Here is a 26,077-nt window from a genome sequence, read left to right as displayed (position 1 = left end):
AGTAAAAGCTTCTTCTTTTCCTCTTTTGCCTTTTGGGCATTTTATTGCTCCTTAGCACCTCCATGAGGAGTAGAATTGTGGAAAATAGTGGGTGAGGGGGAGTTAGGGTAAAGAGAAGGAAGAGGGGTAGAACTGCTATCTCTAAGTTTAATAGAAAGGATCTGAACCAGAAGTTAAAAGAGAAAGTTTGGAGTTTAAGGCTTTTATTTCCTCAGATTATCTTGTTTCCTGTTAGCCTAGGTGGTACTAGTAGTAATGGTTACCACTAAGCACTTATTAGATGCCCAGCCTTCCACTGAATCCTCCATATTCATGATCTCTTTTGATTCTCAAAGCATTCTTACGATTCAGCTTATTGTGTACGTGAGGAAACATCCCAGAGAAGTAATCGGAAGGGCTGGGATTGAAACGGGGCTCTGTGTGCCTCCAGTCTCGGTTTCCGTTGTATTGGACTCCCTAACGCCAGGTGTTCTGACATTTCAGGTGAAGAGATTGTTTTCTGAAGACTGCGTTGGAGGCTGTGACAGAGCAGAGAGCCTGTGTGGAGCCGATGGGGAGGCTTTCTGAGTAGCATGGCCCTTCGCCGTTAGCCTTGCCATGACCACATTTTTCACCAGCGTCCCCCCCTGGATTCAAGATGCAAAGCAGGAGGAGGAAGTGGGCTGGAAACTAGTTCCCAGACCTCGGGGCCGGGAGGCGGAGAGTCAAGTAAAGTGCCAATGTGAAATCTCGGGGACACCCTTCTCAAATGGGGAGAAGCTGAGACCTCACAGCCTCCCTCATCCAGAGCAGAGACCACATAGCTGCCCTCAGCTGCACTGTGGCAAGGCTTTTGCCTCCAAGTATAAGCTGTATAGGTAGGTGGCACGCCCATACCTCTTCCTGTCCTGAGGTTCCAGGAGGACAAAGCCAGAGCGACTCCACTGAGTGTGGCAGAAGAGCAGAGGTTAATTCATCCCATAAGTATGTCCCGAATGCCAACCATTAGGGGTCACACAGTAAAAAATAATGGGGGTGGGTTTTTGTTTTTGTTTTTGTTTTTAATCCTCACCTGAGGAGGACATTTTTTTCATTGCTTTTATAGAGGGAGGAAGGGGGAGAAAGAGAGAAACATCGATGTGGGAGACATTGATCAAGTTGCCTCCTGGTACATGCCCCAGCTGGGGACGGAACCCACAACCTGAGTATGTGCTCTGACTGGGAATTGAACCCATGACGTTTTGGTCTACGGGACAGCACTCTAACTAACTGAGCCACACTGTCCAGGGCAGTGGTGGTGATTTTTATTCAAACACTAGAATATGATGGGTACCATATTACATAGCCATGAACAAACTAGATTGAACATTTGTTTTCTATACTACTTTCCCCACTGCTGTAAGGTAATGGTGAAAATCTTGGCTAGAAATTAGGAATCGATCTTAGACCTTCAGAAGGAAAGGGAGACACTGTGGTCCTATCTATAAATTTTAAAGTGGAGGCTCAGAGTGGGGAAGTAACTTACTGAAGGTAACATAGCTTCTTAGGTCCTGTAGTGCCTCTTCTACTGAACCAGCCTGTCACATAGATAACACTTCTGTGTCTGTAGAGCCCCTGGTGTCCTCTGGCTCAGTGGCCTTCATGAAACTTGCAAGACCAAGAACCTTGCTGAAGTGAAATGGAATGCGAAAGCCCTGGCGTAGAGCAGATATGGCAGAGCAGCTCTGAACGGGGGGTGCCTGCTTAAAGGCAGTTGTGATTTTATCCTTGCTTTTCCATCAGAGGAGCACGCACCGCCCTTTATAATGGAGGTAGACTGCCCGATGCCGTCTTTCATCCATCACGCTGGGACACGTTGAGCTCCCCCTACATGCTGTGCACCTGTAGCTGGGAGTGCTGGCCCTCTTTGAGTTCGCCGTCTTAATAGTGTAGACTGACAGCAAACAAGTAATGTGAACAAGATGACCAACCACAGAAAGCCTCAGTTCCTTGTCTGGAAAACAGTTTCTGGAAAGGAACTGAACCAGGTAGCAGGGCGTGTGACCCAGGACTGCCCTCGGAACAGTTCTGTGGTCCTCAGGAATGCTTTGAATCTGCGTGCTCCTGTGTCTTAGCTGGACTCCATTTGCGTCTGTCCTCTTAGACCATCTTTTTCTTTTTTTGAGAATTTTTGTGTGTTTATTTGAGTCCAGCTGATGATAAATGCTGGAGGGCATGCTCTTAGACAACCTTAGCGACAGTCTGGGTGTCCATGAGAGGCTGCAAGAAAGGTCCTAGTCCAGGAGGCAGGACCCCGACTGCACCCACAGTCATTGTGTGACCTTAGGTGAGTTACCGAACCTCTTTGGGCTTTCATTTCTTCACCTGCAAAACGAGGGAAGTGGACTGTGGATCACTTGGCAGTTCCCTGTCACACACTACCCTGCCAGTTACGCCTCAGGAGGTCAGTAGTAACCTCATAGGTGTGAGCACCAGAGTAGCGTGAGAGGAATGGCGTGTTTGATGCCTTCAGACAGAAAGGCTCACCGGGTGCTGTACCAGAGACAGTGGTGGCACACCTAAGTGAACCCGGTTCTCAAGGTCGGTGATTAAATTTAGCTTCTGCCACTTACTGACTGCTGTATGGGACTGCTCTGTGCTTCAGCCTCTTACGGAGAACAAGGCTTGAGTGCAGGACCTGGCGAATGGTGGGCCCCAAAGTCTTGCGGAATCAATTGTGAATGTATTATGGAGCTCTGGGTTGTAATCCTAGACTCGGAGCTGCTTTCCAGCCAGATGGGAGCACGTAAACCAAGGGACGCTGAGGTGCCACATCATGAAAACGTTTTGGGGTTGGTTTTTTTTAAAAGATTTTATTTATTTATTTTAAGAGAGAGAGGAAGGGTGGGAGAAAGAGAGGCTATGTGTGGTTGCCTATCATACTCCTCCAACTGGGGACCTGGCCTGCAACCCAGCCATGTGCCCTGACTGGGAGTCAAACTGGTGACCTTTTGGTTTGTAGGCCTGCACTCAACCCACTGCACCACACCAGCCAGAGCAAATGAAAACGTTTCTTAAATGTTGCTAGTTTACATGGCAAACAGTTTAAATGGTAAAAATGAGCATGCAGTGAAAAATGAATTGTTCTCACACTTGAAGTCGCTGTTCTCCCCAAAGGCAGCCGGGCGGAGGGTGGGGTGCGAGTTTCTTGTGTGTCCTTGTGAGACATTCAAACATGTATTCCCTTTTTATTCTCACAAGGGAGTATGTTACATACACTACACTGAACTTCCTTTTCTGACTCAGCCCCAGATCAGGAAGTTTAGATGTATTTCACTTTCCCTTTATTTTGTCATTCAAAATATTTAAAATACAATTTATTGAAAAGGAAATACATTCACATAATTTAAAATTTAAAAGGTACCAAAAGATATACAATGAAAATGCTCCCATCACACCCATAAGCTGCGTATTTCTTCTCCCCAAATGCAAACAATGTTGTCAGTTTCTTTTATATCCTTCTAGAAATATTTTAAGCACGTACAAGCAAATTTACATGTATTTCCCTCTCTTTATATGCATAGTACCAGTGTACACGCGCTCTTCTATCTCACTGCTGTTTCACACTTACTGTGTTTTAGGAGCTTGTTCCCTGTAGATACAGAGAAAGCTGCCTTTTTTTAAAGACTTATTTATTTTTAGAGAGAAGGGAAGGGAGGGAGAAAAATGGAGAAAAACATTGATGTGAGAGAGAAACATCGATTGGTTGCCTCTCATACACCCCCACCAGGGACCAAACTTGCAACCCAGGCATGTGCCCTGACCAGGAGTCGAACTGGCAGCCTTTCGCTTTGCGGGATGACACCCAACCAACTGAGCCACACTGGTGAGGGCTACCTTTTTTTTTTTTTTAAGTTGAATCATAAAATAAGACCCTTAAGAAAAATTGAGTTATTTATGAGTTTATCATAATTTATTTAACCAGTCTCCTCTTGGTGCACATTGAGATTGTTCCCGATGTTTTGCTGTGGCACACAATGCTGCAGAAAATAGCAGTACATGCAGGGTGGGGCACAGGGAGGTTCACAGGCGTGACTACACGCAACAGTTTACCCTGTATTCTTATGTATTAATTATTAGATTGTTTTTCCTACAAACAACTGTGAACCATCTTTTGCACCACCCTATATGTGACTCTGCAGGTGGGCAAGGATATCTAGAATATAGTTGGCATGCTATTCCATCCATCCCATTGCATGGCCCTACCATAGTTTTTATACCCAGTTCCCTGCGAATAGTTACCTCAGTTGTCTGGTCAGCCCTTGGGATCTCATCTTTCTCCTCTGTCTTCCATCTCTACCCCAGGCACATGGCCACCCATTCAGCCCAGAAACCACACCAGTGCATGTACTGTGATAAGATGTTTCACCGCAAGGACCATCTCCGGAACCACCTGCAGACCCATGACCCCAACAAAGAGGCTCTCCACTGTTCCGAGTGCGGTAAGAATTACAATACGAAGCTGGGCTACCGGCGTCATCTGGCCATGCATGCCGCCAGCAGTGGTGACCTCAGCTGTAAAGTGTGCCTGCAGACCTTTGAGAGTACCCAGGCACTGTTAGAGCACCTAAAGGCCCATTCACGCCGGGTAGCAGGGGGTGCCAAGGAGAAGAAGCACCCCTGTGACCACTGTGACCGGCGGTTCTATACTCGTAAGGATGTGCGGCGGCACCTGGTAGTGCACACAGGCCGGAAGGACTTCCTGTGCCAGTACTGTGCCCAGCGGTTTGGCCGTAAGGACCACCTGACACGGCATGTCAAGAAGAGCCACTCGCAGGAGCTGCTCAAGATTAAGACAGAGCCAGTGGACATGTTAGGCCTTCTCAGCTGCAACTCCACAGTCAGCGTGAAGGAAGAGCTGAGCCCTGTGCTTTGCATGGCCTCTCGGGACATGATGGGGGCCAAGGCCTTCCCTAGCATGCTACCCATGGGCATGTATGGCACCCACATCCCTACCATGCCCAGCGCGGGCATGCCACACTCCTTGGTGCACAACACGCTGCCCATGGGTATGAGCTACCCTCTGGAATCCTCACCTATCTCTTCTCCAGCTCAGCTTCCTCCAAAATACCAACTTGGATCTACCTCATACTTGCCCGACAAATTGCCCAAAGTGGAGGTGGATAGTTTTCTGGCGGAGCTTCCTGGAAGCCTGTCTCTCTCGTCCGCTGAACCCCAGCCCGCCTCACCTCAGCCGGCGGCAGCTGCGGCCCTCCTAGATGAAGCACTGCTCACCAAGAGCCCCGCCAACCTCTCTGAGGCCCTCTGCGCTGCTAACGTGGACTTCTCCCACTTACTGGGCTTTCTTCCTCTCAACCTGCCCTCGTGTAACCCACCCGGGGCCACGGGGGGCCTGGTCATGGGCTACTCCCAGGCTGAAGCACAGCCCCTGCTCACCACATTGCAAGCTCAGCCTCAAGATTCCCCGGGAGCTGGGGGACCTCTGAACTTTGGGCCCCTGCACTCCTTGCCTCCTGTCTTCACCTCTGGCCTGAGCACCACCACCCTGCCTCGTTTCCACCAGGCATTCCAGTAGCCCCCCAAGGAGGCCTCAGCTCAGTCCCGGACTCTGTCAGGGAGCTTCAGTACCCATCCCGTCTGCATCCCCGGTAAACGCAGCTGAGCTTTCAGAGCTGGTTCAAACAGAAAAGATTCCAGTATCTGTATGGAGCACTTGGTTTGGGGGCTCAGGCTCCAGCATCAGTTCCAGGAGGAGCCTTGAGCCCCAGCCCCATGAAAAGATCCCGTACTATAGGACTTCAGGTATTTTTACTTTTTTTTTTTTAATCTGAATCGTGAGCCACACTTAGTTCTCTCTTTCTCCAAAGTGTCAGAACCTGCTCCTCTCTGGAGACTGGGGAGACCTGTTGGAGACAGAGAGTTTCACTTTGGATGACCTCGAGAAAAATAGCTGAAGAAGCCCGCCTTCTGGTCCCAACCTGCAGACTCCACAGCAGTCGGTCAGGCCCTGCTGCGGAGGGTCACGTGGCTCCATTGCCTGCTTCCAACCGATGGGCAGGAGAGAGGGCCTCTGCTCTTCCTCACCACCCCCACCCCTCCACCAGCACCTACATTTTCAGTCAGTGTTGTCCAGCAACGGTACTGTTTACACAATCGCTTCAGACACACCATTTCACCTCTCTTGCCGAGCTGTTAGCCTTAGAATGATTGCAGTGAACATTGTTTACACACCGTGAATTCATTCCCACCAGTCCATTCCAGTTGGCACCAGCTGGAACCTTTTGGTACCTGGTGTTAACGGGAGCCCTGTTTACAAGGCGGAGTCGGGTCTCGCTGACTTCTCTTCACTTGAGGTCCTATTTTTCCCCTGTGGGGAAATAAACTGACTTTGGACTGCTTCAGTCTCTGCCATCTTCCGTGACTGTGTCGTCCCTGCCTTCCTCAGCAGTGTCTGCAGAAGACAGGCAAGAAGATTGGAGCAGTTTCTCACAGGTCTGCAGTTCTGTTTTCTCCAAGTATATATCATGACCCCCTCATCCTACTTTTGAACTGGGGAGGGGGAGAAATGAAAGACATGCCCACTTCCGCCTCCTCCCCCCTCCCTAATTCCCACCCTGAACATCATGAGCTGTTATCATTAGTCTTAGGAGGGACTGGGGTTCTAGGCCTGTGTGAATAGCAGAGGAGAGGGGGTGAACCCTTCCTTTGTGTGTCCTACCTGTCCGTGTTCCCGGAAGTTGTGGAATTGCAGGAAGAAGAGTTTCAGGAAGTTAGGGCTGAGCAGAGAGATCCTTGAGTCCTAATCCGTGGGTGTATCATTGCCTCCCACTCTAAACTTCTCTTGCCCACAACATCCTTCTCTCCTCCACTTTGCAGTTCCCTTGGACTCAGGGCCACTGTACATAGGCTTTTCTGCTCTCCATCAAAGAACTTCCACTTTCCAGCTGTGGCCTCCCTCAGTTTTGCCCCCAGTACTCAGCAAGGTTTCTTGCAACAAATGATTCGTTTGACTTGTGGGGCTCTGCACTGCCCCTGCCCAGCTGAACCCCATCCTTGCTTCATTTCAGTTCTGCATGGGCACTCTTCCCATTCATGGAAGGGAGGTAGCTCAGGGACCACCAGTGTGGGACCCCTTTGGGATACCTCCACTCTGATTCAGAAACACACTTCTACCTCTTTACTGTTAACTCCTACAGATGCAGCCAGCAGACTCTGGGCACTTCTTTCAGTGGGTGCCTCCTGCTGGCTTCTCCACTAGGATTTCAGGACAAACTACTGAGGAACTGCCTCAGCCTCCTCCCAGCCCTCCCCCTCTCATCCTTCTGTCTAGGAGTAACTTCCGTCTATTGTCGGAAACTGAGCAGGTGCGAGACCCAGGCTTCTGCTTCAGACCAGGCCAGTACTCTTTGAGGTGAAAGCCTTAATACGTAGCTCCCTAGCCCTTGATTGGAAGGAATGTGGAGTGAATAAGCATGTTTTTGATTTAGGCAGGGTAGCTTGGGATACCTTTAAAAAACAAAACCAGATATAAAAATGTCTGGCAAGGTAGAATCAGACTAGGTGATTTGCTTCTGAATAGTTTTCAGTGAGTCCCAGGGACTGATTAAGGTTTATTTTTAAAAGCGTCCGCCTTGGTACGCAGCCACCTCCTGCATGCTGTGCATGTTACTGGGACTCGTATTACAGGAAATGGTATGTGAGGATCCAAGCAGGACTCGGTGCTGCCATTCTCCTTGTCTGGTCTTCATCCCTAGACCCAGCAATCCTCCCCTCCCTGTCCCGTCCCTGCACCCTTTGTTTACAGAGGCAAATAGGCCTCTGGCCACAGAATACAGCGGATAGAGGAGACCCCTCCTGTCTGCCTTCTCTTTCCTCTCCCTTCCTTGAATCCTCTATCCCAGTTAGTGATGCTGGGAAACGCATAGGACAGGCAAAGCAGCTATTTAAAACCTTGTAACTGGAGTCTTGCCCCTCCTCTCCCCTTCTTCCTTCCACCCTGCCCCATTGCTCTTCCTCCAGGGCCCTTACCACCCACAAGGAGTTTCCCTATCACTGTGAACTTCCCTGGCACAGAGGAGCGTCAGCCTTCACCTTTTTCTTTTTTTCCGGATCATAGCCACCCAGCTGTTTCTTAGACCTCCCTTTCCATAATTAAAAAAAGAGAGAGAGAAGCCTTATTGGCCTGGTTGTTTGAAAGATAAGAATAGCTTTATCCCACACTCAGTAGCAAACCCATGCAGCATCCTTACGGAGGCCGCGGGAACCTGAGTACCGGCATCTGCCCAGGACAGGAGCCGTGGCATGTGGCAGAGACCAAATAAGGAACAGGAAAAAGGGGTGCGATGTCCCCTTCCCCACCATCTCTTCTAACTAACCTCAGTCAGCGAGGAGCTGCCCTGAATGGGGGCAGGCACCTCCCGCCCCGCAAGGTAGCTGGTCACAGTTGAGCTCAGTCCCGAGGCCAGGGACAGGGCCCAGCTCTGTTAGCACAAAGGACCTGTGCACATCTCAGAGGTAGAAGGTTGGGAAAGAAGCACCAATGAGTTTTTTTCCCCAACCTTTTACAAATGGCATTTTGTTCATGAAAATCCGGAAAGCAGGTGTGATTACCTTTTTGCTCGTACATATTGTCCTACATTGAAATTCTCCCATTGCCCTCACCTTTCCTCTAGTAGCCCTTTAAATCCTCCCTCCCTTCTGTTTGGTAGCTGTTTTTTTCCACTCCCCTTTCCACCACCTCCCTCCTTACCTAGGAGCTATCTGTAAGCACGCAATTTTTTTAACAGTTTATATTGTACAGGATCAATATTTTGCTTTTTAACAAGGATATTTATGTAATAAACTTTGCCTTAGGCAGGTGTTGGCCAGAAAAATCCAGATTCCTCTGGGACCCCACCCTGGCCTCTCCTGGAGCTCTGAACCTGCTGTGGAAGGAATTGGCTGTGACCTTCACCCCTGGAGAGTAGGGTCTGTGGGTAGGGAATGGGTGTTCTAGTCCTGACAGGAGAAAGGTTCGCCGTGATAACGCAGTGCCTCTGTGGAGGGCTTTGGAGGAAGCGTGGAGGAAGAATGCCAGTCCCGTTTCTCCGGTGCAGGCTGACTTCCTTAGCCAATCCTCCCCACACGCACCTCTCCGCCTCCGAATGGTCGGCACTAGGGCTCCCAAAACACCACCACACCCCCCAGTGGTAAAGGCTTTGGAGCCTCCCTTTCAAAACACCAGATTATTTAAAGAGAAAGATACAAGACAAAACCTTCTAGCACTTTGTAAACACAGTGGATAACCTCTTGGGGTATTTTTGGCTTTATATAAAACAAGGTTTTTAATTGTAAAGTTTAAGTGCCATTAGAAAATGCACAGGGCATATCTTTGTTAAAGTAGATTTTTCAATGTTTTACAGAATTACATTTTCAAAAAAAAGTTTTTATAATGAAGTTGTTTATTAAAAACTTCTGAATGATGTGTTTGGGAGTTGTGAGCCTATCTGATTGGGGAAGGGGTGGAGAGAGCTTCGGGAAGAACCGGAGTCTTACTAACATCTTCAGCGTCGAAGGGGATAGATAGTGTAGGGACAGATGGTAACAACCTACACATCAGCACCTGGAAACTTTGCACTTTGAAATAAAAGAACTTAACAGGATGCCTTTGAGGTAAGTGGCACCATACTATCACTTAATCGTGGCTGCAGAGATCAGAAAAATCAAATCGACTTAATGAAGTTTCGTGTGACTGAAAATGCCAGGTGTTGGTTTAGTCTCTAGGTCAGCGTTGATCCAGCAATTAAATGGTTGGCGTTAGCATTCTGAGTTCTCCCTGCCTCGTCTCCTGCAGTTGCGACTTCATCCTCAGGGCCGACAAAGTGGCTTGTCCCTTTGTGTAGTAGAATGCTGCCATGACCCCAGAGTTGTCCTCACAGTGCTGACCAGGGAGAAAAGGGACCTTTACAGGCTCTTGGGAGAGAGCAGCCCTTTTATTCACAGAAGCCCCAGTAAGTATCTCCTGTCTCATCAGTCTTAATGGGGTTCTGTGCTATTCCCAAACCAGTCACTATACGCCAGTGACGACAGGGTTGAGATGGGAAAACTGGCTTCTCAAAGGAAACTCGGGTACTACTGGGAAGAGGAACAGATGCTGAAATGTTGTCCACTGCCCACCATGTGACAGAGCCAGGCCCTGACCTTGCCCAGGCTTGTGCCTATCCACTGGTTTCAGACAAACTGCTGAGAGGTGGACAGGGCCTGGACAGTCTCTCATAGAGGTAGTTCTCACCATCCTGGGCCCATTCCCTTGTGCTGAGATCTTCCCACCCAGGGCTCAGGCTGAGCTTGATTTCCAGTGGTCTGGAGCCAGTGTCCAGTACAACTCTGGAGTCCAGCCCAGGAACCCATGGGGCATTAACAAGTGTTAATGTAACAGGCGTTTTGTGTTAAAACAAAACAAAACAGTGGGCAGGCCTTTCATCTCTCTGGCCTTCCATTTTCTCAACTAATGTTCACTGTCCATTCCAATGGGTCAGATCTCTGGGTAGGGGCCCAAGGGAATCAATCCACCTTGGCCTCTAGAGGGTACATGCCCCCTGATGGGTCTGGGGGCTCAGAGCGCTCTCATCCATTGAGCCAGAGGGAGCCAAAGGCTTTCTGGAGGAAGTGGCAAGGATTTCCTGGCAGAACAGGGGCCTAGGGGTATTGACGCCCACAGGCCACAAGTTTAGAAGCTAAGACCTCAGGGATGAAGGCGATTTGTAGAATCCCAGCTGCAAGGGCTGGTCCCTCTGGTCTCTCACCTGTCCAAGCACAGACGGACTGTGCACCTCAGATTTGACATTTGTAAAAGCCAGGGGGAGGCTGTTGGGCCTAGGGCAAAGTGTCTACCTTTCAGCCTGCCAGCCCAGAAGGACCCAGCTGGTTTGGGGGAAACCAGGGGATGCCTTTGCTTCCTGGTTGGCAGTATTTGAAACCTTCCCTTGTTCCCAGATCATTACTCTGGCCTTGTTTCTCCTTTTTTCACGTTTTGAGCACCTCCGTGTGCCTGTTAATTACCATCAACTGCGGCTCCCAGTTGGAGTCTGGTTAGTCTGCAAGGGATACCCCTCCAGCCCCTGTGCATATGCCTACTTTACCTAGAGCAAAGCTGCAGCTGTCCCAAAGCCGCAGACGACTGTGGGCACCGGCCGACTCCCACCGGCCCACCGCAGATGTGGGAACAGTGATCGCCTGGCATGGGAGTTGTGATGGTTCTGTCTGTGACCCGGGTTGGGTCTGATCATCCCCGGTGCCTGCTCTGAGCTGCTCCTTGCCTGGTACACCCCTGCACTTAACTGCCAGTGCCCTATTAATCTGGAGGCAGTTCTGCCGGGCTCCCCGCCGGGAAGCTCCCAGCCCCTCCGACAGACCTCCGGGCCCCTCGCCTCCCGAAGCCAAGCGACCCTAGTGAATCACATCCGGAATGAGGGGGCACGAGGGGCGGAGCGCGCCCCGGAGGAGACTGCCTCCCCGCCTCGCACTCACGGCGCCACCGCCGCCAGCTGCAGAGCCGCCCCTCTCACGGAACTCTCCGTGTCTCCCGCGCCCCCCGAGTCCCTTCAGGCCAGAGGCTTCGCAAGGTGATGGCTGACGAGGGTGAGGGGGTCCTGGAAACTGCCGCGCGCCTGCCAGGGGGCCTTGCACGGAAGGGGGGCTCGCGCCCGGCCCCGGAGGCTCGGGCTCGAGAAGCCGGGGGATGCGGGCACCCCGACCCCTCAGATGGCCCGAGGACCGCCCCGCCTGTCCTCGGGCTCCGGGGAGCGTCCTCTGTGGCGACTCATCCTGCCCTGGAAAACGGCCTTGTCGGGGGCGAGGCCCCAGAAACCTGTGGCGCAGTGGGGTCGGGGGCCCAGGCTGAAGCCCGCGAGAAGGCCGAGGAAATGACGATTGAGGAGGGCGCCATCTTCTCGGAGGAGGCGGAGGGGGAGGTGCAAAAGCAGCAGGTGGGCGAGGAGATGGAGGTGGCTGAGAAGCTGGTCGAGGAGGAGAAGCTGGAGGTGGGAGCGGAGGCGCAGGAGGGTCCTGGACCCCTACACCTTGATGGCCCAGTTGTGGACCCACTGGAGGCCATCCAGTGGGAGCTGGAGGCTGTGAGTGCCCAGGCAGACAGGGCCTACCTGCAGCTGGAGCGGAGGTTTGGGCGCATGCACCGCTTGCACTTAGCCCGTAGGAGCTTCATCATTCAGAATATTCCTGGCTTCTGGGTCACCGCCTTCCTGAACCACCCGCAGCTGTCAGCCCTGATCAGCCCCCGAGATGAAGACATGCTCTACTACCTGATGAATTTGGAGGTGAGGGAACTCAGGCATGCCAGGACCGGCTGCAAGTTCAAGTTCCGCTTTTGGAGCAATCCTTACTTCCGGAACAAGGTGATCGTGAAGGAGTATGAATGCAGATCCTCAGGCCGGGTGGTGTCTATCGCAACTCGTATCCGATGGCACCGGGGTCAGGAGCCCCCTGCTCTGGTACACAGGAACCGAGAGACTGTCCGCAGCTTCTTCAGCTGGTTCTCACAGCACAGCCTCCCAGAGGCTGACATGGTTGCCCAGATCATTAAAGAGGACCTGTGGCCCAACCCCCTGCAGTACTACCTGCTGGGGGATAGGCCCCACAGAGCCAGGAGAGGCCTAGCACGGTGGCCCACAGAGCCCCCCTCAAGGCCCTATGGGTTCCAGTCTGGCTAAGCCCTGCCCTGGAACCTGGCCCCTACCTATGTAAGACTCCCTTCTACTTCCTGTGGACCTCCGCTTAGGCCAGCAGTGGCACTCTGTCGTCTACTTTCTCCTCCATGCACTCTGACCCCTCTGGACATTCAGTGGACACAGCTCAAGTTGAGGACTTCATGACGAAGTTATTCTGTTTTCATATGGCCTTCGTGCGTCACAGGAGTCACAGGCCACAGTGTCCATCCCCAGCACCCAGGGCTGCAGAAACATACAGCCGTCATCTTCGGGCCCACCTTTGATCATGGCCTTCCCACCCATTTCTGAGATGGTGCCCACGAGTCATTGCTGGAAGGACCAGTGCCTCTTCAAGGCCACAATATGCTGTGCTTCATATTTATGTTGGCTCTACACACGGGCTCTGGCCAGCTGGGTCTCATCACCCACGATGAAATGGGTACACTGTGCTGGCTGTCAACTGCACTTGGACATTCTAGGGCTTCAGAGCTTCAGGATGACCAGCCAGGCTACCCCAGGCTACTGGACTGTGGGACATCCTGTAAAATGGGCACACAGACAGCAGATGGCTGTTGCGCATGGGTGAGGTCAAGGACGTGAGGCAGTAGGCAACACATTCTTTGTGCTCCACCTTACCGATGTCTGGCTATCACCCTTGTCATGAGTTTGGCTGAGGTTGCGCCCTTTTGCCTGCTCCAAGGTCTGTAAGGACCTCAAGAACTGCCAGTGGTCCCAGGTTGGCCACCTGTAAATGCACAAGACCCCCCAAGCCACCGGGAACTCTGCTGTGTTGGCATTTCTGGGCATGGGCTTAAGGCGGGGGCAATGACTGCGTCTCTTCCAGAAGCCCCCCTTCTTGAGCCCTGGTCACTGGACTCCTACAGAGCCTATCTCCCCCTGTTCTTAGGCCCCCAGTTTGGAGGTGCTGGGGAGGGGGTGTTTCTGGTCTAGGGGCATACACCTTCCCAGAACTCACATCTCTTCATTTTCTTTAAAGTGACAGCCCAGAAATAACTGAAGAGGCAAAGTTTTTTATAAACAGTTGAGGAGACAGGCTTTTTTGTTTAATTTGCCTCTCTTTATCCCCTCTGCTCCCATGCCCTTCCCCTTTCAGCAAGGTCTAGAATCTTCAAAGGGGAACAGTGCAGGGCTACTCAACAGGGAGACCAGGAGATAAGGCCCCCAGGGGTAGGGGTAGTTCACTGTTTTGTTTCTGCTGTGTCCTTTTAGACTGACTTTGGCCCGACTCTATTCTACTGGGTCCAGGGCCCCTCCCAGGATCCTGTAGGTACAAGGGCTTAGTTGTGCTGCTCTCTGCAACCCGGTTCTCCTTCCTAGGCTTTCGTGGCTGTTTCCATCTTATTTTAGGGACGACAATACCCAGTCCCCTTCCCATGAAAAGCCTTGTCTTCTCCTTCGTACTTGGGGAGACCTTGAAACAAACTAATGGGGGATTTGCTCCTGGCCAGGGAGAAGCCAGAGTCAGCTGGCAAGGTGGGGATGCCCGAAGGAAGAGAGCGGAAGGAAGAGAGGCCTGACTCTTCCTACCTTTACTCATTCACCAGTACGTGTTTTAAGAACTATTAACAGAACACTGCATCTTTACAGATTCTCTCCATCCAGGTAAAAAGCTTGTGTTTGTGGAAAGTTAGTGTTGTTTTTCATTTCACTGCTTATAAGCAAGAAGAACCTGTGTAGCCCCTTCTCCATTTCTGCTGGGGAAATTGAGTGGACAAGGCCTGCTTGTTGCTTTGAGTTGAGAACATTTACAAGAATGTCCTAATTTTTTGATGCCATTTGGACGCTTACATGGCTATTTATGATTGTTTACCAAATTGTTGTGGCCCAATACCATAACCCTGTACTTAGAAATAGTTTGAATATGGTGGTTTATATTGTCACTGTGTTGTGAGGGTAACCTCCCAAAGGAAACCTGTAACTCGGGTGCTTTTGACGATTCTGTGCTCCAGTTGCCATGTTGTAGCCAACGTCACTGTATCGATATCTCTGCTTCTAAACAAATACTCGTGATGTGGCTTTGTCCAATCAGAATAGGGTTCATGGCACTTTTGTCCTCTGTATGCATGGTGAAAAAATAAAACCCTTTCAGTCTGGGGAAAAAAACTAACTCAGATCATGTTACTCCCTCTCCAAAGCCCTCCAATGGAAAAAGAGAAAAATTCTAATTCCTCATCGTGGCTGACAAAGCTCAGTGCTTTCTGGTCCTTGTCAACACTGCCCATCAATGGCCTCTCCACCCCCAACACTTGCCTCTCTGCTCCTTAAATGATACCAAGCCTGTTCCAGCCTCGGCGTTTTGCACTTGCATTTCTCTCTGGAACTTGCTGCAGATATTCTCTGACTCCCTCAGTCCTTCCAGGCCCCAGACACTGCAGAACCCCCACCCCCCCAGGCTGTCTGATGTCATCCTCTTCCCCTTTTCTTCTCTTCTCCCCTTCCCTATCAGTCTGTCGATTTTCCCCACGTGCACCTCAAAATCACTGGGCGTGAATGACTATTCACCAGAGCATTGTGCTGGGCTGACAACATGGCTCCCTCCCACGGGGTTCAGCTGGACAGAGAAGGGTGGGGGTGATGAAGGGTGACCTTATAATTTGTCATCTAGCAGGAACACAACTGTGAGTGAAAGGGGACACTCATAATTACACCGGGACAAGAGGCGTCACTGGCATATAATGGTTGCCCCGAAGAGACAGAACCCACCCAAGTCCAGCTGGGCATGCAGCTCATCCCAGCTGGGCATGGTGCGTGTGATCAGAGGGTGGGAAGTTCTGTGAAGCTGGGCGCTGAGGCTGGGCTTTGAAGAATGGGCAGTAAGTAGTTTAGAAAGAAAATGGGGCTGGAGAAGGGAGTTCCCGACAGTCAACCGCATGACCAAGGCCGTGAGATAGCCGATGCCTGATGTGTTCAGGGCACAGTGTGTACCCTGGGTGTGGCTGTTTGGGAGAGGCAAGGCTGGGTGGGTAGTTGAAGTCCACTTTCTGGAAATGGAAACTGAATGCAAACTAAGGCTAATGGTGGGGAGGATTGAGTGGCTCAGAGGTGGGAGAGTGCTCAGGGCAGTTGGAGGCCCTGGGAGATGATGCCAGCTCTGTAGTGGCTTCAGTTTGAATCCTGCCGAGCTTCCAGGAGGCCCTCCTTGATTGCCCTAACCCGCGATCATCTCTGCCACCTCCTAAGTACAGCCTAGAACCTGAATTTTGGACACCAGTACCTGAGGGGCTGTACCCTCTGCATTTCTCGTGTGCCAAACATCTGTTCTTGGTGGTCCTAGGGGGATCAGGTTGAGCCTCAGAGCATCCTGGTGGTCCTGGAAGTTGCTGCCCCATGTGGTTTGCCTGCCCTGTAACTACCTGGTGGTTGGCAGGTGCACTTTGGCTCCTGCATTGCAAATACAGGCCAAGCTGCATCCTACCTGTCCTTAGGCCCAGGACAATAGTGCTCACCGAAACAGGCGCTCACCTGATCTTTCTGCGGCATGACCAGGGGCCTGCTTCCTTCGCACTGACTGACCTCCGCAAGGGTACAGTGCAGCCATGCATCTGGAGCATGAGTCACTCATGTTTATCTGCACATCTTAGTGCCCCCTCTGTACGAAGCACTGGGGATGCAGGATGACCCTATTCAGGTGTCTGCCCACAGCGAGCTCAAGAGTTCCACGAGGCTGAACACAGTGATAGTAACTGCTGACGTTTAGTGAGCAGGCCCTCTGAGCCAGGGGCTTACAAGGATACAGCAGCCGGAGAGGCTCTCTAAATCTGTCTGGCCACGGCCCTCCTCGGCTCCCAACCCTCCAACGGGTCTGATGGTGAGTGAGAGGAAAAGAGAGTGCTCCTCGTGGCCTGCAAGACCCTGGCCCTTGTCGCCTGACTTCGTCATCTCTCCGATGCCTCTCCTTCCACTGGCACCTGCCTTCTGCTGGTCTTCAAATCTGTGCCAAGACCTTGCTCGCTCTTCCCTCCACTTGGAACCTTTTCTACGTGTTTGCATGGCTGGCTTCTCGATTCAGTAAGTTCTAAGCTCATCTGTTGCAATTTCATCTCTTCAGGGAAGCCTTTCCTGACCACTCTTTCTAAAAAACACCCTGTCACACTCCTTAAGCCCTTTCCCTGATCTGGATTTTGTTCTAGCACTTACAATCATCTGACACAATATTGTGTATTTAGTTATCCGCCTGTTTCTCTACACTCATGGGGACTTTGTTTTGTTCACTGCAGAACGCCTCTCCCCTAGCATAGCACCCGGCACAGTGCAGGGCTCAGCAGCTGTGGAATGAATGAACGCTTTGCATCCTCGAGGTTCAGGAGGGTCTTCCAGGTGGGCAAGGAGAAGACTGTCCCTAATGAGAGGAACTCTGTGTGGCCCAAGGCAGCTCTTTTCCAGGCAGTCTCTGGGGTTGCAGCAATGTCGTTGGGCCCACTCCCAGTCCCTTCTACTGAGATGGCCATTGGGCTTACATGCTCACAGAACGGAGGAAGGCCAGGGTGAGGAGGGCCTCCCTGCCCTGGTGTGGAGAGCAAACTCGTCAAGCCTTGAGGTCAGGGTTTTTCTCACCTCTGCTCTAAGAGGTCTGTCCTGTTGGCCCAGGGAGGACTTTTGGACAAGTTCTTTTCAATAAGAAAAACAGACAGCAATTAGTTGTTACCTGTGACTGTGCTGATTACAGCTTGGGGAACTTTGGTATTTTCCTCCATGGACATGATTTTAGCACAAAAATTAAAGGAATTCCCTGGTATCTGCTTGCCCTGGCTCAGCAGAGGACTAAACACTGATTTGGGCTGGTGGTCTTTGAGGCCCCCGGCATCAGAGCTGACTCGTGATCTCAGGGGCACGGGGCTGTGGTGGAACAGGCACTGGCGGAGAGGCTGACAGGCCTGCGTGCTCCCAGCTCCCCATGGTGGGACCTTGGCCATATCTTCTGACAGCTCTCAGCCCGTTTCTCCCCTAAAGAACTTGGAATTCCCTAGCAGGAGGCAAATGTCCTTTTAAGATGTCTTCTGCTCCACGCAGCCCCCCAGCCCTCCAGCTGGCTGGCTCAGTGACGATACTTTTGATTTTCCAATTGCATCTCACAGAAACTTGGACTTAAATAAGAAATTTCTTTTTCCTTCCTTCTTTTCTTTCTCCTCTTTTTTTTTTATTTTTTATGTGGACATCCAGGTGAGATGGGTTATGGGGCAGTTTGATTCAGCAGCTCAACGATGTCTTCGAGAACTTGGGTCTTCTCTAATCTGCATCCTTCCTGTTCTCCACCCTTCGGTGGTGCCAAGATGGCGGCAGTAGCCCCAAGAGTCACTGTAGGACATGGCAACTCCAGAGAAGCCCCGCTGTGCCTTCCCACGACACCCTGAAAGTGGAGGAAACCCTTCCTGAAGCCACTTGAGACTTGCAGCGTCCTGCATCTACTTGGCTAGAATGGGGTAACGTGTCCACTTGGGGAACACGGGACCATGACTGGCTCGGACCAAGCCTCAGGGGTGAAAGGGATGTCTGCCCACAACGTCTAGTGCGGTAACTGACACCGTCATCTCTGGGAGCTGACAGGCACGATTCAACCCTTCTATGGGACCCCCAAGATGGCACTTTCATGCTGCGATGGTCCTCAGGGTCAGAGGGTACTGACTTGGGGGCTAGCGTAGGTCCAACGGCAAGGTTTCTGGTCTCGGAGAGTTCCTTAAATCCAGACACGTCACTGGCAAACTAAGATTCTCAGGCATCAGGCCCTTTAGACTTCCCTTCGGTGGGTGAGGAGGGAATAACTGATTGAGCACCTACTGTGCGAGCGACCTTTTCACTTAACAGAACTCACACAGTCCTTCACAGAGGCCTTATGAACGAACAGGTAAAAGAGCTGGCAGCAGAGGCTGCTGCTTTCAACCAAGATGGAATTACGGGGATCATATTCATCCACCTGAAGCAAACAGAAAAGCAACCAGACAAGCAACCAGCCCAGACACAGGAAACAGTGTTTTTCAAGGCTCTGGACATTGACCAGTAAAGGCCAGTGATCCCAGAGAGACAGGAAACAAGCAAGGGGAGCGCTGGGGTTGCCCCAGCCTCCTGCCCTGGGGAGTTTTCGGGCTGCAGCACGAGGAGGGAGGATGGCAGTGAGCCCAGGGTGCTGAGCTGCGGACGGTGACGAGTCTGGGCAGACCAACTCCTAGGGGGTGAGTTCCTAGGACAGAACGCTAGGGAATGAGAGCTGCACAGAGGGAAACCCCTGGAGATCCGTGGAGGGTCCCCTTGAGTATTCATCAGAAAACTGGTCGGCATAAGCCTGTGGGGAAACTCTCTGAGGGCAGGCAGAGAACCATCAGGAAGGATTAAAGTGACTAGAATAGTGTCTCTCCCCACCAGCCGTGGCACTGGGGGCAGCATCGTGGGGTACTGAGAATACGTAGATCTTGCTTCAGTAGTGGCTAGTGATCAGCCCTAGGATGAGCACTGCGCTGGAACTGCCTAAGAAAATCTATGAGCAAGGTCCAGTAACATTAAACTGTTTCCAGTAACTTAACTGTCCCAGAAAAAAGCTCAAGAAGATTTCCAGGATTACAAACACACTCAGCATCTAACAAGGCAAAACTCATGTCTGGCGTCCAATCAAAGACTTATAAAGTCAGAATAAGCAACATAATCCACAATGAGGAAAACAAGCAGTCAAAACCAGAGGTAACAATCAGCAGATAAGAACATTCAAGATTATAATTGTATTCCACAGCTTTAAAAAGCCTCATATGTATGGTCAAATGATTTTTGACAAAGGTGCCAGAACCAATGGGGAAAGGACAGACTTTTCAACAAACCATGCTGGGAAAACTGCATTTCTAAATAGAAAAGAATAAACTCAACTTTGGCTGGACGGCTGTGTTGGTCAGAGAGTTGTCCCACTTCTCCAAGGTTGTGGGTTTGATCCCCGATCAGGGCACAGACGAGAGTTAACCAATGAATACAACAATAAGTGGAACAACAAATCGATGTTTCCCTCTCTCTACCCCCTCCTTTCTTTTCTCTTTAAAATCAATGAATAAAAAAGAAAAGAATAAAGTCGAACCCTTACCTTATACTATATACAAAAGTAAGATCAAAGACTTAAATGTAATACCTAAAACTATAAAAATCTTGGAAGAAAACATGGAAAGAGCTTCATGGCATTGGCTTGGCAATGACTTATCAGATATAACAGCAAAGCGTAGGCAACAAAATAAATAGAAATGGGAGTCATCAAAATTTCACCAAAGGACATTGACAGAATGAACAGGCAACCCACAGAATGGAATAAAATACTGCAAATCTTATATCTGATAAGGAATTAATATCCGGAATATATAAAGAACTTCTATAACTCAGTAACAAAAACAAAAACTAAAAACCTTCAATTTATAAAAGGGCGAAGGACTGGTACAGACATTACTCCAAGGAAGACATACAAATGGCCAATACCCACATGGAAAGACGCTCAACAGCACTAGTCACTAATACAAATCCAGAACACAAGATACCACTTTCCATTTACTAGAATGGGTATTATTTAAAAAGAACAAAACACCAGAAAACAGTATTTTAAAAAAATATCTTATTTATTTTTAGAGGGGGGGGAAGGGAAGGAGAAAGAGAGGGAAAGAAACATCAATGTGTGGTTGCCTTTCATGCACCCCCAACTGGGGGCCTGGCCTGCAACCCAGACATGCACCCTGACTGGGAATCAAACTGACGGCCCTTTGGTTGATAGGTCCACACTCAATCCACTGACCTACACCAGCTAGGGATATTTATTTACTTTTAGAGAGCAGGGAAGGGGGTGAAAAAGAGAGGAAGAGTAACATGTGAGAGATAAATTGATTGGTTGCCTCACACATGCCCCTAACTTGGAACCTGGCCCACAACCCAGGAATGTGTTCTAACTGGGAATCGAACCAGCAACCTTTTGATTGTCAGGCTGGCACTTAAGCCACTGAACCACAGCAGCTTTCGTGCATTGCTGGTAGGAATGCAAAATGGCACAGCCACTCTATAAACCAGTATGAAGGTTCCTCAAAAAATTAAACATAGAATTTCCACACGACCCAGCAACTTCACACCGAGGCGTGCACCCAAAATAACTGACAGCAGAGACTTGAACAGAGATTTCTACGCCAATGTTCATAGCAGCATCACCCACAACAGCCAAAAGGTGGGAACGACCCGCATGTCCACGGGTGGATGCACAAACAAAATGTGGTATACACATATGATGGAACAGTAAGCCTTAAAAAGGAGTAAAATTTCGACACGTTACAACGTGATTCAACCGTGAAGACGTTATGCTAACTAAAATAAGCCAGACACAAAGGACAAGTGCTGTATGATCCCGCTAGAGCAAAGTCAAAGTCACAGAGACAGCAAGTGTAGTAGTGGGGGCTGCCAGAGGCTGGGGGACGGGGAAGAGTTACACCGAGCACTGAGTGCCAGTCTGGGATAAAGGGAAGTTCTGGAGGTGGCTCGTTGTAATGGTCATGCCACACTGTGCATGTACACAATGCCACTGAGCTGTACCCTTAAAAATGGTAAATTTTGTGTGTATTTTACCCAATAAAAAGTTCAGTAGAGATGGGAGGATATGGAAAAAAAAAGACCCAGTGGGGCTCAGTGGGTTGCGTGCCAGCCTGCGAGCTGAAAGGCCACCCGTTCACTTCCCAGTCGGGGCACATGCCTGGGTGCGGGCCAGCTGGGGGCCTGTGAAAGACAACTGGTGGATGTTTCTCTCCCTCTCTTTCTCCCTCCCTTCTCCTCTCTCTAAAAAATAAATAGAATCTTAAAGAAAAAAAAAAGACCTAAATGAAATTTCTAGGGATGCGAAAGACAATGTCTGAGATGAAGACCACACTGGACGTGATGAGAGGCAGAGTACATATGGTAGAAACTAGTGTATTTAAAGGCATAGTAATAGAAACTATTCAAAATGAAACACAGAAACAGTAAATTTTAATTTTTTTTCCCTATAAAGCCATTTATTTGTGAGCTGTACATCAAGGAACCAAGAGTCTATTGACAACAAAGCTATTTTGGAGAAAGTTTGTCTCCCAATAGAAATAAATGCATCTAAAACAGCTATTGACCAGGTTCCTGCCATTTAGTAAACCTCTGAGTTTGGTTTCTGGAAGTGCATTTATAAATGGCCTGTAGCTTTCTTTCTATTAGCTATTAACGATGAGGGATATAAACATCTCAAATAAAGCACCTGTGTTAGCAAGTCTGCGCTGGGCCTCCTAGTGGTGGGTGCTTCTGCCTTCCCGCCCTGTGCAGCACAGATTCCAGAAGACTGCAGGAGAGGCCAGCCAGCACCAGACTCCTGACCTCCCAAGGGCCCCCTCCGGAGCAGAGGTCTTTAATGAAGCCAGAGCAGGAAAGCCTGGGGCGTGCAATGGAATCACAAGTACAGAGGCACAACTTCGAATGGAGCCTAGCCTTTCAAAAGTATTATTGCAGGGATGGGGAGGTGCGGGGGGCGTGGGCAGGCTCCCCCTCCACAACACAACTGGGGACACATGAGACACCTGGAATCAATTACGCATCCCCGTGGTGGAAACCTGTGTCAGGAAGGAAAGCAACTGCCTTCCTGCCGCAGTCTGGCGCAGCTTATCTAAGGGTCCCTCAGGTGAGAGTAGGCGTCGGTGCTGGGTAACAGGCAACTACACAGCTCAAAGGCAGGTGAAGCACTGTTCCGTTTATTGCAAGTACAAGCTGATTTTTTATATTTTCATTTTTGGCATAGATTAACATTTACAGGTGTACAGCATGATCAGTTAAGCAGAAAAAATCAATACAAAGGTAACCAGGAAAAGTACGAAAGTTCCCATAGTTTCAGTTATGTTAAACAAAAGTTATTTTGACCAGGAAAACCATTAATCAGACAATTTGAAATAGTTCTATGTATACAGTTTGAATGTCTTATTGTTTATTAAAGTTCTCAGAAATTGTCATGGGCAACAGGTACGCTTAGACCGAGCAGAGGTTAGGAAATTCATTATAAGCCTTTGTAATGTCTAACTTAGCTATCTACCTTGCTGTCTAAAATGTTTTTTGTATACTGAGGACTCTAACTCCTTGGTAGTTGTTTCTAAGTACTTAGTTTGTAATAGCTAACCAGCTCCTTCTGTTTTTATGCCTGTCTAATTCTAATTGATATATATTCCTATTCAAGGTAAAGGAGGGGCTGTTACTCTAACAACTCTTTGACAATCAGGGGCTATTTTCTAAAGGGGTTTTTGCTATTCTATGAGGCAGTTCTGTGGGAATACATATTTTTCCCTGAACTGTTCTTTCTTGGGTGGCTTTCACAGGAACAAATAAGTAAAGTACGATGCCTTAATTCAGCCAGGGTGATATTGCTTAGGACTTGAGCCAACTGTTGTTTTTTCTCTGAGAGTGGTCATTAATTCTAGGAGATTCCAAATTATCAGAAGTGTAAAGGTTAGAATACTAAGAAACAGTAAGAATAAAAGCAACACCATATATCCACTAATGCCACATCCGTCCTGCTGGAAAACGCTTCTGTGAAGCCGTCATCTCCAAGTCGTGACTGTGTCAACCGACATGGTTAGAAAATGCTTCTGTGAAGCCTTTGTCCCCAAGGCGTGACTGTGTCAGCCGACCTGGTTAGCCCTGGACGTGGCACCTTCCCACCTTAGGTCTGTGTGCTGGATTGGGCCAGAGGCAGAGCTCCCTGAAGGAACTCCATCCTGGGGGTAGGAAGCCCTCACCTGGTGTTCAGTCACGTGGCACAGTTAGATAGGATATCAGAGCCATTAAAATGCACGCTCAGAAGAACACAGGTGTTTGATGTCAGCCCCAAGTCAGATGAATTTTGACTCCGGCCCTTTCTAGCTATAGGGTCTGCTCAATTCTCTGTGTCTTCATTTCCTTAAATGAAAACAGAGATAACAATGTCCATCTCAGCAGCATGCTGTAGTAAATGGGCTAATTTGTATAGAAACACCTAATTCATCTCTGTAATACCAATAGATACTCAATATTAGTTTATTTTTAAAACAAGTCATGTAACAACATGAAAAAGACTTACATATTAGGTTGGAAAAGCAAAACAGCAACCCCAGTTCAGCTCTGGGCTCTTGAGCAAACAAATGTACGATACTAAACTGAGTGGGAGGAAATGCACTAGACTGGTGGCCGTTCTACCTTTGTGTGGAAGTCAGGTTGTCATATAGTTTCTTCTCCCTTTCCCAATTTTCTTTAAGGAGAAAATTATACTTGTATAATGGCAAAATTTTATTGTTTTAGAAAAAGGTGGTTATTAAACCTGAGTGTTCTTGAAAGAGCCAGTTGGTGTGAAGGTGGATGGTTGTTACAGCAGGGGTCTGGGTAAGGCCCGTGTCCCGGGAGTCGAGAAACGCTGTCACAGCAGGAGTATTGGGGCTGCCCCTGTGGTCAGGCTGACCCCCGCAGGAGTCCACGGAGTGTTCCAGAGAAGGCGAAGCAGAAGTCACTGTCCCTGGCTTCTCCTAAAGAGGAAGCACAGCAGCTCGTGGGCCCCTTCAGATGCTGGAGGCAGCAGGGGCAGAGCACCCTCTGGCAGCCACCTTCCACTGGGGGCCGTTCTCAACAACAAGCACAAAAGCCATTCGATGAGCCAGGGCCCCGCCACTGCCTTGGGACCAGCCAGAAACAGGTGAACGGCATCAACTACAGACACTGATCTGGTTGCATCGCTGCTTCTTCCTGAGTAATGTGCTGCTCCAGCCAGCACTCCGCATGCTGGGTCCTCCCTGGGGACGTGGAGCCCAGAGGTGCCGCAGCAGGCCCACACCAATGGCGGCTGGCACTGGTATGCTCTTTGCCGTCTTTCCTGCCGTGGGAATCCTCACCTGGGACTGGCAGCTGGATCTTCCTGCTCGACACATAACATGATGTCAGGCAGCGATAACTTCAGGATGCAGGCCATGACGCTCTGCCGACCCTCCTGCCAACGAGCGCCTGAGTCAGGGGCAGTCCCGGCGACAGGCTGGAGGCTGGTACCACGACAGAAGCGCTTCATCCCACATTCCCGCAGATCCAAATCAGAAACAGTAAATTTTTAAAAAAGAAAATTAGAAAAGAGCCCCAGTGGATGGGACATCAGTGGTGGAACAACTTCAAGCAGCCTAATTAACATCCAAGTAATCAGAATGGCTGAAAGGAGAGAGATGGGAGAACAAGAAATATTTGAAGAGATAATGGCCTGAGACTTTCCAAATTCACTGCAAACAATAAACACACAGTTCCAAGAAGCTCAATGTCCTTTAAACACAAGAAATGGGAAGAAAACTATGGCAAGGCGTCCACAATCAATAGCTCAAAACTGGCAGCATGGAGCAAGCAGTCAAGAAGAGACTTGCTCCAGACGGAGCGCGTGAAGAGGGGACATCAGCTCTGCTGCTGGAAGCAGTTCCAGTGATAATAGAGTGACATCTTTAAAGTACCAGGAGAGAAAAACTTGTCAACCTAGAATTCTATACCCAGCCCCCCACCCAATCTTTCACTAACGAAGGTAAAACGGAGATGTTTTAGGCATATAGAAACTGAAAGAATTCATCAACAGCAGATCTTCACTACAAGAAATGTTTAAAAATGTCTTTCAGGCAGATGGACAAGGACACCAGATGGAAAGCGGACCTACACCCAAAGGAATGAAGACCAGTGGGAACGGTGCCTACCTGAGCGCATGTATGTAAGACTTGTTCTTTTTTTTTTTTTAAGATTTTATTTATTTATTTTTAGAGAGAGAAAGGGAAGGAGAAAGAGAGGGAGAGAAACATCAGTGTGTGCTTACCTCTCACATGCCCCCCCCCCCACTGAGGACCTGGCCTGCAACCCAGGCATGTGCCCTGACTGGGAATCGAACTGGCAACCCTTTGGTTCCCAGCCACGCTCAATCCACTGAGCTACACCAGCCAGGGTGAGACTTGTTCTTATTATTTAAATTCTTCTAAGGAAATTCTTTAAATAAAAATAGCAAAAGTATATTGTGATGTTTACAGCATATATAAAAGTTTAAAAAAAGACAACCATATTACAAAGGTTGGGAAGGTACTGTAGAAATGGAAGCATATTGTTGTACAACCTAAATTAATCCCTAAAATATCCAAAAAGTTATAGACAATAAACCAAAAGGATTAAAATGCAAAGTGTCCTTGATTTATCCAAAAGAAGGCAGGAAAAGAGGAAAAAGCAAACAACAGATAGGACAAATAGGAAATAACTGGCGAGATTACAGACATAACCCTACCCAAATCAACACTCCTATTAAATGTCAATGTTCTAAACAGTCCAGTTAAAAAGCAGAGATTATAAAATTGGATTAAAAGGCAAAGCCAAACTTTACACTGCTGTAAGAAACA

At 49.4% G+C, this 26,077-nt stretch overlaps 2 protein-coding genes across 10 annotated transcripts in view; both read left to right on the top strand.

Moving 5' to 3' along the window:
- Positions 1-26,077, top strand: part of PLAGL2 (PLAG1 like zinc finger 2) — a 33,014-nt gene that overhangs the window by 5,109 nt on the left and 1,828 nt on the right. For 2 of the 9 annotated variants that reach the window (XM_037043836.1, XM_037043837.1), the window contains exons 2-3: positions 484-857; positions 4,324-10,126. In XM_037043836.1, the coding sequence (XP_036899731.1) occupies positions 598-857; positions 4,324-5,554 (1,491 nt within the window). In that variant the 5' untranslated portion in view covers positions 484-597 and the 3' untranslated portion in view covers positions 5,555-10,126. Of the gene's footprint in view, positions 1-483; positions 858-1,185; positions 2,306-3,809; positions 3,845-4,323; positions 10,127-25,318; positions 25,404-26,077 lie in introns of those variants that run through there. The other 7 variants (XR_005066106.1, XR_005066104.1, XR_005066105.1 and 4 more) reach the window with 7 other exon arrangements.
- Positions 10,852-14,769, top strand: LOC118985355 (putative testis-specific Y-encoded-like protein 3). The gene has a single exon (XM_037043842.1). It carries the CDS (start codon positions 11,586-11,588, stop codon positions 12,684-12,686), a length of 1,101 nt encoding a protein of 366 aa, XP_036899737.1. The 5' UTR covers positions 10,852-11,585; the 3' UTR covers positions 12,687-14,769.

Source organism: Sturnira hondurensis, unplaced genomic scaffold, assembly GCF_014824575.4.
Source record: "Sturnira hondurensis isolate 20B ecotype Veracruz unplaced genomic scaffold, ASM1482457v3 Scaffold0004136, whole genome shotgun sequence".
Classification (NCBI taxonomy): Eukaryota; Metazoa; Chordata; class Mammalia; order Chiroptera; family Phyllostomidae; genus Sturnira; species Sturnira hondurensis.
This window is presented reverse-complemented; position numbering and strand designations above follow the sequence as displayed.